Genomic DNA, 13,240 nt, shown 5'->3' on the forward strand with positions numbered 1-13,240 from the left:
GTACTGGATCTCCTGGGAAGCGGCCTTTAGAACGTGTGCTGTTTCTAGGCAAGTGGAACAACAATTGCCTAAACCACACTTCTGCGCTAAACATGCATATGTGTGGTTAAGGCAGTCTGCGGTCTAGATATGTGGATGGGCATGGAGCAGAACAGGAAGGATTGGAGAGGAAGCTCTGAGACACCTTGTAAGTGGGGCTGTGTTGGTGGTAATTTGTAGAGGTTGGCCGTCTCTTTTAGGACTCAGGGCGGGGGGGTCGGGGTAGTTATTTTGGCAGGGGGCAGGGCTTTAGGGCTCAGGGCGGTGGCGGTCGGGTTAGTTTTAAGGGCTGGGTTTTAAGGCTCTGGGTGGTGGGGGTAGGGCAATCTTCAGGGGTGTGAGTCAGCTTTAGGACTCGGGTGGGGGGCTGGAGTCAGGGTCTTTTTTTGGGAGGTCGCAGAGTTGTAGTCCTAAGGGTGGGGGGAGTATTCAGGGCTGGTGTCAGTTTTAGGGCAGAGGGCGGGGGGGCTGGGGTCAGGGTCGTTTTTTGACAGGGGCGAGTGTTAGGGCTCAGGGTGAGGAGACAGGGGTAGTTTTAAGGGCTGTGGCGGGGTGGATTGCGGGGCTGGGACTTATCAGATGTTAAGGCACAGGGCAGAGTGGCGGGGTGTTCAATTTACCACACATATCCCTATAGCGATCATGACTTTACAACGAAAATCGTTGTAAAAGCATGCGTGGTAAAGGCATGCCTCGTAAAGATGCGGTCGTAGTTCCAATCGTGTTGTTTAGGCATGCGTGGTGATATCATACAACCAGATCTCCTTTTTTCCCCATTTTCTCTACTCTATTCTCACACAGCTGCTAGAGACAGCCTGCCTCCTTCCAGACAGGCGCTTCAAGACCTTGGAGCTGCTTCAGTAAAGACACACACATTCTAATGGTTCTAGATAAGAACAGGGAAGTATTATCAGAAAACGTTTTTCACATTACAATTATTTTTAGGGATTCAAATTTTCTTTTAGCATGTTTTTGAACATTTTACTTCCTCTGTGTTTCCTAATTAGATTTTTCATACAGTTCATGATGCAAGAATGTATATCTGTATACTGACCTGTTATTTCTTTTACGTTTTTAAAATAGTTGAGTTTATTGTGGTCCAAAGGCGGAATTTTTTCAAAACCATCACTACATTGATGCAGGAAAGAAACGACAAACGTGTCAACAAAATGTAAATTCAAATAAACATTTTAAAATGTGAACCTTAACAACTATTTTCTACTTACCCAGCTAGTGTAACAGGAAGGATTATAACATCTCCCTGAATCGTGGTGCAGTTTGCAAAACTCTCAATATTAAAATGATTAATAGCACGGACACGCGCAGTAGTAGGTAGTCCACTGCAAACTGTTAAGAAATGGAACAGATGTAAAGTTAGCAGTAAGCAGCAGCGCCATATGAGCGTGGCTAAGATACTTATATAAATAATATATTGTTTTTTTCTATTTCAGAATTTTATGGCAAAAGGTCTCTCCACAAAAAGTAATAAACGCATTAAGAAAGTTTTTTGTTGCCTATCTGCATCAGTCCTAATGCTTGTTTATAAAAAAATGCACATTAGTGAACCATCAACAAACAAACAAACAAAAGCAAGATTATCGGAAAAACTGTTTCACATATTGGCAAATCATGTGCCACAGAATATTGCTTTTTTTTGTCTTGTAGGATATGTTACCTTTGATAACAAGAGCAGTCTGAACAATATAAGTGTAACAGAAGTTAAATAATTAAATTGTGTTTCTAAAAGGTGGCAAGTTGGTATGACTGATGTAGCAAACGTAGTTTACTTGTTCAAAATCACTCAAATGTAATTGATTGCAATTAATTTTTTAGCCAGTGTGTCAAGCTAATTAGGTGATTTAACATTTTGGTACCAATGCCTTTGGTAACTGGAATTTTTTAATCACAGTGATTTTAGCTAGAATGAATAATTGGTTAATTGACTGATTGATTGGTTAATTAAATTAATCTTGTTAACTTGTAGAAGCGGATATAACAATTGTAAAATATACTCAGATAACAGACTTTAAAAGAGAAATATATGATAAAAAAGAGTTCATGTATATTTTGAAGTGAGAGACATTCAATGGAAGTATTTCAGAAAACAAGGTATGCTGTACTTCCTACATTACATGATGTGAGTTGAGCGCACTACCGTGTTGTGAAGGTAACTTAGTAGCTGTGTCGTGCACCAGGGAATCAGTCACTGAACCTGAGTGTAATGAACATCAATCTGGGTGCATCCCCACCAAGTGGGGTATGTCCCCCGGGCACTGAAACTGAAGTACTTGCTATGAAGGTTTCCTTATTCAATCAAATATTTTGACATAAAAGAGTTCTTCCATTAAATTTTTTTTTAAATTACAATTGTTGCATCACATTTCAGTTGAATCCGTTTCCAAACGTACTGTACTTCAAATCCCAGAATACATTATATCATTCATATGGTTCTTAGTCATCCCAATGCATTTCGGCCAGACTGCCTTCATCTGGGGATATTCTGCGAAAAATGAATGTGCTACTATAAATTTTGAGCTAATATACATAATGAAAGTCACACAAATGATGTTACTCGTTTAGTGAAGCGTCGACTAAAACTCGCTTGTGAGGTGAAGACTTCCAACGTACCCCGGCACTTTTTATAAACAACACTATGTTGACATTGTCTCAGTTTAACCGACCAGGCACTTTTAGATACCGCTCACAGACATACGTTGGAAGTTGAAAACAACAGTAAGGGCTGTTGTTTCTCTGTACCAAAAAACATCATTTTGATTCAAAATATGAAACATTTGATATAGAACATTCAAAGTAAGAACAAAACGTAAATATAACAATGTCCCTTAGGATCAAACACAACAATTACTACTAAAGCTGCCCAATCGCACTGGAAAGATCAAAACACAACCCTCCGAAAGACAATCATGCTATCAATCAAACAACATATATAACATTCAGACCACAAATATCACTCATCCATAATCATACAAAAAAAAAAATAAAACCAGAAAAAAATATTTAAAGGAATAGAAGGACCAAAGTCAAGATCCCTCATCCTATACAATTAAATACAATTATCAGACAAACATACAGATGACATAGATTCAGTATTACATAGTGGATCACTAGATTCCAAAATGATTATATTGGTAAAAAATTCAGGTCCTTGTAGTCCAATCCTAGATGGTGCTCACCTGTTGTGGCAAGATATTCTACTTATAATCATTAAACTGGGTAGGCTATATGTTGTTTGTATTATGGTCTCTGTACCCCTTTTTACCTGCCTTTGTATCGTTATTTCGAGGGCCTTCTTTTTTTTTAAGAAGAATGTAACTTGCTGTGATTGGATCTTGGTAAAAGGTCACATGATGTCACTCCCAATGACATAATGGAGTTAAAGTTCGATTATGGGTGGACCTCCAGTATGCCTGCAGCGGACAATACTCCATCTACGATACTGAGATACTCCTCCTATTGAGTGAGGGAACTCAGAGATCCAGCCATTTGACCATCTGCCCGATTTAGAGTGGGTGGTTAACAACCAGTTTTCACTGCGCGGAACTGTCACATAAAACCTGGCTGTAAGGTGCAATGGATACTGCAAAATTACTCCTACATCATGGGAGAGAGCTCCCACTGTGTGAGAGTTATTATTCTTTCTATTTTCAAAAGCAAAATCATGGTTTGGAATTTTATTTTTTGAAAACAATAAAACATTTTAAACGTTTTAAGGATGGTGTAGAAATCCACAGGAGGCAAAGTTGTAGTACTAAGGCAGTTTATTCAATTAGCAGTAAAAGTACAACCATCTAGTCATGTCGTGGTCAAAGCCAGAGTGCTCCCTATGTGGAATGCACTCAGAGAACACAACAGCATTCTGAGAAACCATAGTAACAGAACATAAGGAATAAACATAAGAAGAAATGCAATATCAAGTGTATGAATTACATAGAATATTACATCACCTCCTCTTCTCAAAAGAATAAAATAAATTAAAAAAACAAATAAAACAAAGGAGATAAAACGGAAACAGAATTATTAATCTCTAAACCTCAAAGGTTTATTAACAATGCGAGAACTCTTCCTGACTCCAAATTCAGTGGAAGGAGTTTTGGTGGGAAAGGAATTTGCTGAGGATTTTTTAGAGGGAGACAAGGTAGAAGATCCTTTTGAGACAGCAGAAGAGCTACCGATGACTTTAGCAACTCTGTTTAAATTCCACCAGAAACCTCCCTCAACTTGTACAGCATTACCTACAATCTTAACAACTTTTACAGGGGGCCCAAACTTGCTTTCACCTTTGTGTACATGTATAGATTTCCTGATCCTCACACAGTCCCCAACTTCCAAAACGCTCTCTTTCGTACCTCTCCTTACATCAAAATTTTCTTTTTGCTTGGACTGAGCATGCAAAACATTACTCTTTACAATGGACATGAGACTCGAGACATCAGAAGTGGATTTCATCCACTTAGACATCCATCCAGGACAAAACGAAGTGTTGGGTTTACGACCTCTCATTAACTCAAAAGGAGAGACCTTAGTGGAGGAATGAGGAGTAGTCCTATAAAACCAAATCATGCTCTTCAAAGCTTTGTTGACCTCAACATTACTGCTCCTAGCCCACTTCACACAGTCTCCCACAACCCTGTTCATCCTCTCAACAAGGCCATTCCCTTGAGGATGATAAAGGGAACTCTTGACATGCTTAACTCCAGATTTGGATAGAAAATCAACAAATTCATGACTCACAAATTGCTTCCCATTGTCGGAAACCAACACTTCAGGAAAACCTTCCCTACTCCAAACATCACACAAGAATTCAATGATTGTTTTAGTATCAGCATCTTTTATCAACTTAAACTCTGGCCACTTAGAAGCATAGTCAACTAAGACTAATATGAACCTGGAACACCCACTCAGCACAGAATAAGGTCCCATTAAATCGATACCTAGTTTAGCCCAAGGACGATCAGGGCACTCAACCGGCATAAGAGGAGGTACCCAAGTCTTGAGACTCTTATCTGAAGATTTACAGATACAACAGTCCGCAACAAAAAGATGAATATCCGAATCCATAGCGGGCCACCAGAACATGTCACGAATTCTGCGCTTGGTAAGTGGACAACCCAAATGACCCTCATGAGCTTTCACAATGATGTCCTTCCTAAATGCAAAGGGAGGAATACTTTTGTCGTTGTGAAGTAAAATACCATCCTCAATGGAGATTTCATGCCCAACCTTAGAAAAGGGTTGAAGAGAAGAAGACAAGATCGTCTCACGCGGCCAACCCACCTTGACAAAATTGCAAACATCCTGAAAAACACTGTCTTCTTTAAAAGCCTTTCTCCACTCTACTTCAGAACAAACTTGTAATTCAGGGATGTCTACACAAGCAACCAAACAATCGTCGCAGTCTTCTTCAATAAGATTGGAAAAGGAGATGTCAACATCATCATCACAAACAGCAGGTGGAAACCGGGACAAAAAATCTACCCTCACGTTTTTCCCACCAGCAATATACACAACATCAAAATGATATTGTAAAAGCCTGGTCACCATTCTTAAAATCCTAGGTGTGCAACACTTAGTAACACCACCTCCCAAAATACTAACCAAAGGTTTGTGATCGGTTTGAAGTAAGAAACGCTTTCCCCAAATGAATGGTCTAAACTTCTCAATAGCCCATGTACAAGCCAAGAGTTCCTTTTCTATCACGGAGTATTGAATCTCAGCAGATCTCAAAACCCTGGAAGCAAAACTGATAGTTCTTTCAATGCCACACTCATTTTGCGTTAAAGTTGCACCAAGGCCAACACGACTTGCATCAACAGTCAAACAGCATGGTAAAGCAGGGTCAAAGGGTTTAAGGACAGAATCAGACGTCAGAGATAGTTTAACTTCTTCATAAGCTTTAACGCATTCTTCACACCAAACAAATGTAACGCCTTTTTTCAACAGGTTACTAATAGGACGAACAATAGTTGCGTAATGAGGAATAAACTTGGCGTAGTATTCACAAATACCTAGAAGAGACTTTACACCAGTTTTGTCAGACGGGATCGGAGCTTTAGATATAGCGTCCAAGAGTGCAGGTCTAGGCTTTATACCATCTTGTGTCAAAGTATGACCAAGATACTCAACTTCGGTACACATAAACTTACACTTTTCCAATTTCAAAACAACACCATGATCTTGAAACAAACTTAGAACATTATCAAGGACCGAATCATGAGAAGAAGCATCCTTGCCAAAAATCAACACGTCATCTTGAAAAACTGTCACTCCTTTAACACCTTCCAAGATATTACTCATAACCCGCTGAAAAACCGACGCAGCCGAAGCTAGGCCAAAAGGCATGCGTCGATACTGAAAGGTGCCCAAAGGAGAGATGAAAGCAGTTAAATGACGGGAATCAGGATGTAGCTCGACCTGGTGGTAAGCACTGGCTAAATCAAGTTTGGTGAAAAACTTTGCACCTTTGGTAGCCGCAAACAGATCATTAATTCGGGGAAGAGGGTGAGAATCAACCCAAATAACTTTGTTGACAGAGCGAAGGTCAACACAGACCCTAAGTTTGCCATCCCTTTTACGAGCTACAACTAAAGGCGAAAGCCAAAGAGAAGACTCTGCAGGTTCTATCACACCATTCTCACACAGCATCTCAAGTTCTTTTTTCAAATCGTCTCTGATGCTGAAGGGCACACCTCGAAGCTTATGTTTAACCGGTGTTGAACCCTCTTTAACAATAATCCTGTGTTTGAATCCTTTTATTTTACCCAATCTTGAACTAAAAACAGAAGGAAATTTGCATTTAAACATTTGTAAGTAGTCAGAGCAGGTAGCAATAAAAACTTGTTCCTTAGCACCAGGCTTAAGTGTCATACCAAAGAGACCTTGATGAAACCAGCCCAAAATATTGAGCCCTTTAAATGCAACATAAATTTTCCCTCTAATCTTCTTCCCCTGAAAACACAAGATGTCTTCAAAAAAACCAAGAAGACTAATTTTCCTTCCTTCGTATGACACAGGAGCACGGTCTGGAGGAAGAAGAGGTTGTGAATCATTCCAAGGGAGATCACAAATGTTGAGCACGCATCGTCGCCAGTAAAATTATGTAGAAATCCACGGGAGGCAAAGTTGTAGTACTAAGGTAGTTTGTTCAGTTAGCAGTAAAAGTACAACCATCTAGTCATGTCGTGGTCAAAGCCAGAGTGCTCCCTATGTGGAATGCACTCAGAGAACACAACAGCATTCTGAGAAACCATAGTAACAGAACATAAGGAATAAACATAAGAAGAAATGCAATATCAAGTGTATGAATTACATAGAATATTACAGATGGTAACATCATAATGGTGGAGCTATCCGTCAAAAGATTTAATACATTGACAGACGCCACCTTGTTGGCGGTTTCTGCAAATGTTAGAGATGTTCGCTTGGGCAGTGGACATCTCTAAAGTCGGAGTGTGGTTACTCGATAAGGGCAACGGAGTATGGACCATACTCTGAAGTCTAAATCAGCCCCTTAAATATATTGATAAAAATCTGTTTTGTTATTGCTTGGCACATCAGCAGGATACTGAAAAATTAAATCCATCATGCCATGCTTCAAAAGAATCATCATAGTTATCAGTGTTTATGAGAACTTGACTGCCAGTGTAGGATTATGTTTTTTGGCAAATTAGATCCATTTTTGTCTCAATGTTTACCTTTGTTGCATGGCCCATCACATTTTTTGCATTTTCTTACGCCATTTTCTTCTACTTCATAGGATTTATCATCGCATGTGCGAACACAGGAGCCATGATCCGTTACAACATAATTGTCTGGAAAGATAAGAAATGATGTGATTGTTCACAGACATGTTTTCTTAAGCTCATGGGTTGGCTATTTTTGGGACACTTCAGTTTATTGACTTGAAAACAACAGCAGAGTACACAAACCAACTATTTTACAACACACACAGTTATACACAGATATGCTGTAATTGTCTCTTATATTACAGGAAAGGGCAAACATTTTCTTAAAATGAACAATAATACAAGAAGTCAGAAAATGATCTCCGAACTGTAGTCTAATTTACATACTGATAATCTTTATGCTGAATCAGCTGTTCAATGCCACATTCCTTACTTCGTGAGGTGTAAAATACGCCATTCATATCCTCTCTTTGTCCCAAAATTGAAATCATAAAGATGTTTACCATCTCTACCTCCTTTAGGCCTATCCCTCTTTGATGCCTTATAGGGCAAAGTCCTCCTATGGTTCTAACATCTTTTTTTACAAATTTTAAATGTCATAGCTGGGAACTAAAAGAGGTGCGCATTGAAATAGGTGTTGGAAGAGAGGATTTGGTGTAATAAGGGTTATTACTTATAACTCTAGGCATTGCTTACTCATCATTCTTCCTCATCACTTTGCTTCAGTTTATACCAAATCCATTTAGCATTTACTGGTGACAACAGGCAAAGACTCAGGCGCACTCTATATTTTAAGACACATGCGTTAGTCATATAATGCTGCATACAAATTCTGGAAGCCGTTAATGAGGCACCAACAAGAGACACAGCAACCTCTGTACTAGCTGCTGAAGCAGCCTGTAGTTGTTAGCAAGGGTTGAAGAGGAGACCCAAATTGTTTCCCTGCAAACGTCTGCTAAGGGAAACAATTCACCTGACATTAAAGAGAAAGCCACCCATCTGCTGCAAAGTTCCTCCACTATAGATCGCTCAGTAAGCCCTTGTACACGTTACATCATAAAAGGGACATTTCATGATCCAACTACAAGTTAGACAAAATCTTAGAAGAAAATAAAGCCTAGTGTCAAAAGTAATGCTTTTGGCAATTTTTACAAAATATAAGGTAGAACAAATTGCCAAATTACCAATCTGATTTTTTAGAGCCAAATATCAAACCTTATATGGCAACAGATCATTCAAGATTTGAGCTTTAAGACGCTCAAATTGTGACTTCATCAAACCTCTCAACACTGATGATCAGTACTAAGCTAGGACAATCACTTTCAGTGGAGGACTCAAAATTAGAAAGTCCTTCATTAACCAGGGAACCAAAGAGTATAGTACCTCCAACTAACCACAGGGTTGACAGGGTAAGGGACTGATTGCCCCAGTCAAGGAAAGAATTCCAACGATGAGTGTAAGACCTGCCAATAGGTTAATTGTTTCATTGCCCAAAAGCATCTCATTCCCTATAGATTCTGTCTCGGTGAGACCTACCATTTTGATTCAGAGTCCAAGGAGATGGACTCATCAGAGAATCGTCTTGGGCAGTGCAATATTGCATGTCAGATGGACATATCTCTAGAAGATAAACCGAGTTCCTGGTGAAATACCTGAAATGGGGAACCAAATGCTCTATAAGGGCACTATGATCAATGGAACAAATTCTGACCTCTTAATTTGTACCGCTACCTTTGGATTCATAGCAATGGGAGGAAAGACATATTTAAAACCCAAGGACCACAAGATTGACACACATTTCCCAGGTTAAATGGTCTAGAAAGCAGTGGCCCACCCTACTCTGTCTGAATTCAAATATGTCCATTATTGGTTGTCCACACCTCTGAGATATGACAACCGTTGTTGTCGAAAAGCACTAGTGAATCAAAAGGTTGACAAGACGAGGCTTACTGACTTTGACAATTCTTGTTCTGTGTGATGTGACAGCGCAGATGTCTACAAAATCTGTAGAAACATAAATAGAGTGGGCTTTGGCTGCATTCAGAGGAGTATCACCTTCTCACCTCATGCTATTGGTGTTTGGGTATCATTCCATCTTTAATCAAGTGCTCCCAGTGGCATGCTTGAAAACCTTATTTTACATCAGGAAAGGACCCTCAAGCATCATACCTTTTGTTACATTCGATTCTGTATCATTTGCATGCATTCCATAGAGAACGCAATATTTTTTGGCCACTTTGCTCAGCACTTTTAAAGTCAATAGGGCTGGCTTTAATGCGACAAACACCTTTTGTGCGTGCAACAGACGTAAGCAATGTTTGTGAATGCCAATATTTACATGAATGGCACATTAAGCCATTTTGGCATTGCTCGTGCTTGTTTTCTTAATGTCATCTGCTGCAAGTCGTTGCACAGGATATTATGTCAACTAAAACATATTGGACATGATTCACAAAGGTTTGGCTATGTGTAAGAGTGACTTACTCTCTTAGAGTTCCTAACTTACTCCTGAATCAGAGGTGAATGCCACAAGTACAGAAGTACTATAAGAGTAAATCATATCAAAATGTTTTCGAATCAGCCCCAAATTTGTGTTCAAATTAATTACAGGTGAGTTATTACCTACCTCTTTGTTAAATTATGGTTCCCTCTTTCGCTGTGTCTTGTTGCCTGCATTTTCAGCAACCCTTGGTATACATTAATATGTTTTCTTTGGCTTGGACAATATTCACTCACAGGCCCCGACAGGCATAGTTAACATATTCTCTAAATACTCCTTTGATCCTGCTTGCGAATTACTAGCACACCCAAACAAATTAATGTTGAAAGTGTTCACGGTGAGGCCAGAAGGTACTACTTCCACAAATTCTATCATTTGTCAATTCACCCAAACATGGGATTGTACTTCTATTTCTAATACACAGCTCCTCCGACAATACTGCAAATCACAGTGGGCTGTTTCCTGCATCACTGGCACTTTCTGCAAAGTAACGTAATACACAAAATTCAGATTGTTCGAAAGTGATGTGAGGTCACTGATACATAAGACTCAAAGTAGCACTTTAAATGGAAATATAGCAGTGCAGGTACTCACTATTAATAAGCACCAATCCGATCTTGAAAAATGCAGGTACTCTCCCTCTCAAATAAAAAAAGTGCAGGTATTCAGTACAGGACAGTGCCTGCTCTTTTAAAGCACGGCATTTAGAAATAAGCGTTTCTATTCGTGTTTTGTTTATCAAGTTCTTGTTTCTAAGATGGTATGACCCAAGGTGCTGAGCACCTGTGGAAAGCTGTGTGCACCCCGGCATCAAAACTTATTTCAAATGACCCTGGCCTGGAATACTAAAGTGGATTTCCAGCTTCAAGGGTTACTAATACCATGGCGTCCCCTAATTCCAAAGTGCAGAATTACTGGGCTATTCCAGTTTATCTGCAGGGGCGTGGCTTGGCCAGTAAGGCTGGTGCGTGTGGGCTTCAGATTTCCCAGCAGTCACTCTGGCATATCTTGTTAACATTCGTTATCTGAGAGGCAGGACATGAGAGGGGCTTAAGGGCTGTGGAAAAGGAGAGCAGTGCGGATTGTTAGTGGTACTTAAAACAAAATATTTTGTAAAATTACCAACATTTTTTAGGAACTTCAAGAAGTGGAGGGGAGAGTGTGAGTGTCTCCGTGTATTTTAGTTTGTGTGTGCATTTAAAAACCCTAGGTGAAATTCCACAAACACCTCACCATACCCGACTGAAAGCACCTGTTCCCAACTATTTACTACATAATACATTTATTGGGGGATGTAACACCCGAAACACCACCCTGAAGCTACGCCCCTAGTTATCGTGGGAATTACTGTGGGAATTCTTTTTCCACTGGTGAGTCAATTCCCATGATAATTCCTCTTTATTTGCCATTTTCTGCCTGCACATTTTGTTAATGTTTGCAGGTGAATTGTCCAAAGTAGGAACATTTGTGAGTGCAGTTTTATTTTGTTATTTGTAATCCCAATTCGGCCAGTAATTTACATTACTTTTACATTAGAGATATTAGAATATCTCCACGACAAAGATTTCTCCACGTATTGCTGAATTTTACGCTACCATCTAACTCTACATCAGGCCTGACCAATCGCATACTCACAATCATGTTGCTTTGAGCACTGCTTTATAAGAAATATATGTGGATGGCCATTAACTTACGTGGACATTTTGTTAAACAAGTGGCTCCGAAACTATATTTTCCATCTGGGTTTACATCCATTTGATATGTATTCGGGTTATACAACAACAACGGTGGACAGTTCTCCTTACATGTATTGCCGTCACGAAACCGGCGACAGGCCTGTAAATTAAACATAGGATATCAACAAATGGAAATAGCAGGTATAGCATGTACTATAAAGACTGCTTATTTACTCTTTTACAGTAATGCAAAAATACAATATAATATAATATCATTCATATATATATATATACACACACACGCGCGCACACACACTCCATGGCACTTAGAGACCTTTGGTGATTAGCGCTTTATAAATGCAATTTAATATTAACATTAACATGGCAGTTAATGTAATTGTGGCACAAAACACCTGTCAAATGTCAAATTCGAGTTTGAGTATTGAGTACATTACCACAGTAAAGCAAACATGACATGACAAAACACTTTTTACTAGCTCACAGATTGCATTAATCACTTTACACAGTGAAACAACTCTCATAATACTCAAGATATCCCATGAATGTGGATTTACCATTGGGCACAAGTTTATTAACTTGCATCCTGGTTTTTGGTAAATACATTTCTTAAAACAAATAGACATGTAAAACACTTTGCATAAACATATGCAGATGCACAGACTATGATATCCTTTTTATAACCTTGATTAGGAGGCGGGGAGGGGCAACATGACACTTCGAAACTCCTCCTCTTGTGAGTCTTGGCCCCTTCCCTCCTCTCTCAACAGTGAAAAGAAATAGCATAGAACATTGTGCTTAGCTGCATATTTACGATTTATGCCCTAGCAGTGAAAACAAATGCGGCCCAATTAAAGGTTACTTAGAACAACTTACATCCACACGTTTATCTCTAGAAAGCTGAAGTCAATTTAAAGTTTATTAACAGAGTACAGCAATCTTGACACACAAGCACTGTTTACTGCCTCATAGATTACATGTAACAATTAACTTTCGGCATGGGAACAACTCCTAATAGTCACAAAGTCTCTAATGTGCTATTTCCTCACTGGACAACTGCATCCCTTTGCATCTGTGATTGATACTTTTGATTAAAACAAGTACCCATGAAGAAATGGTGTGAAATAAACTGTATATGCAGAAGGTCCGAATATAAAATGATATTTATGATCATTGATGATGGGGGGTCATTAAGACTCTCTTGTGTCTTCACTTTTCATGGGTTATGTCCCCCAGACTCAAAATGGTAATACATGTCACATCACACTTTGCACATCTGCATCATAAATAGTAAATTACACTTT

General features: G+C 39.2%; 1 protein-coding gene across 1 annotated transcript in view; it reads right to left on the reverse strand.

Annotated features, from left to right (window-relative positions):
• Positions 1–13,240, reverse strand: part of EGFR (epidermal growth factor receptor) — a 503,676-nt gene that overhangs the window by 122,795 nt on the left and 367,641 nt on the right. Inside the window, exons 7-10 of the mRNA XM_078663539.1 lie at positions 11,937–12,078; positions 7,752–7,868; positions 1,266–1,386; positions 1,094–1,167 (exon numbers count right to left, since the gene is read on the reverse strand). Of these exons, the coding sequence (XP_078519665.1) occupies positions 1,094–1,167; positions 1,266–1,386; positions 7,752–7,868; positions 11,937–12,078 (454 nt within the window). The remainder of the gene's footprint in view (positions 1–1,093; positions 1,168–1,265; positions 1,387–7,751; positions 7,869–11,936; positions 12,079–13,240) is intronic.

Source organism: Lissotriton helveticus, chromosome 10 (genome assembly GCF_964261635.1).
Source record: "Lissotriton helveticus chromosome 10, aLisHel1.1, whole genome shotgun sequence".
Lineage (NCBI taxonomy): Eukaryota > Metazoa > Chordata > Amphibia > Caudata > Salamandridae > Lissotriton > Lissotriton helveticus.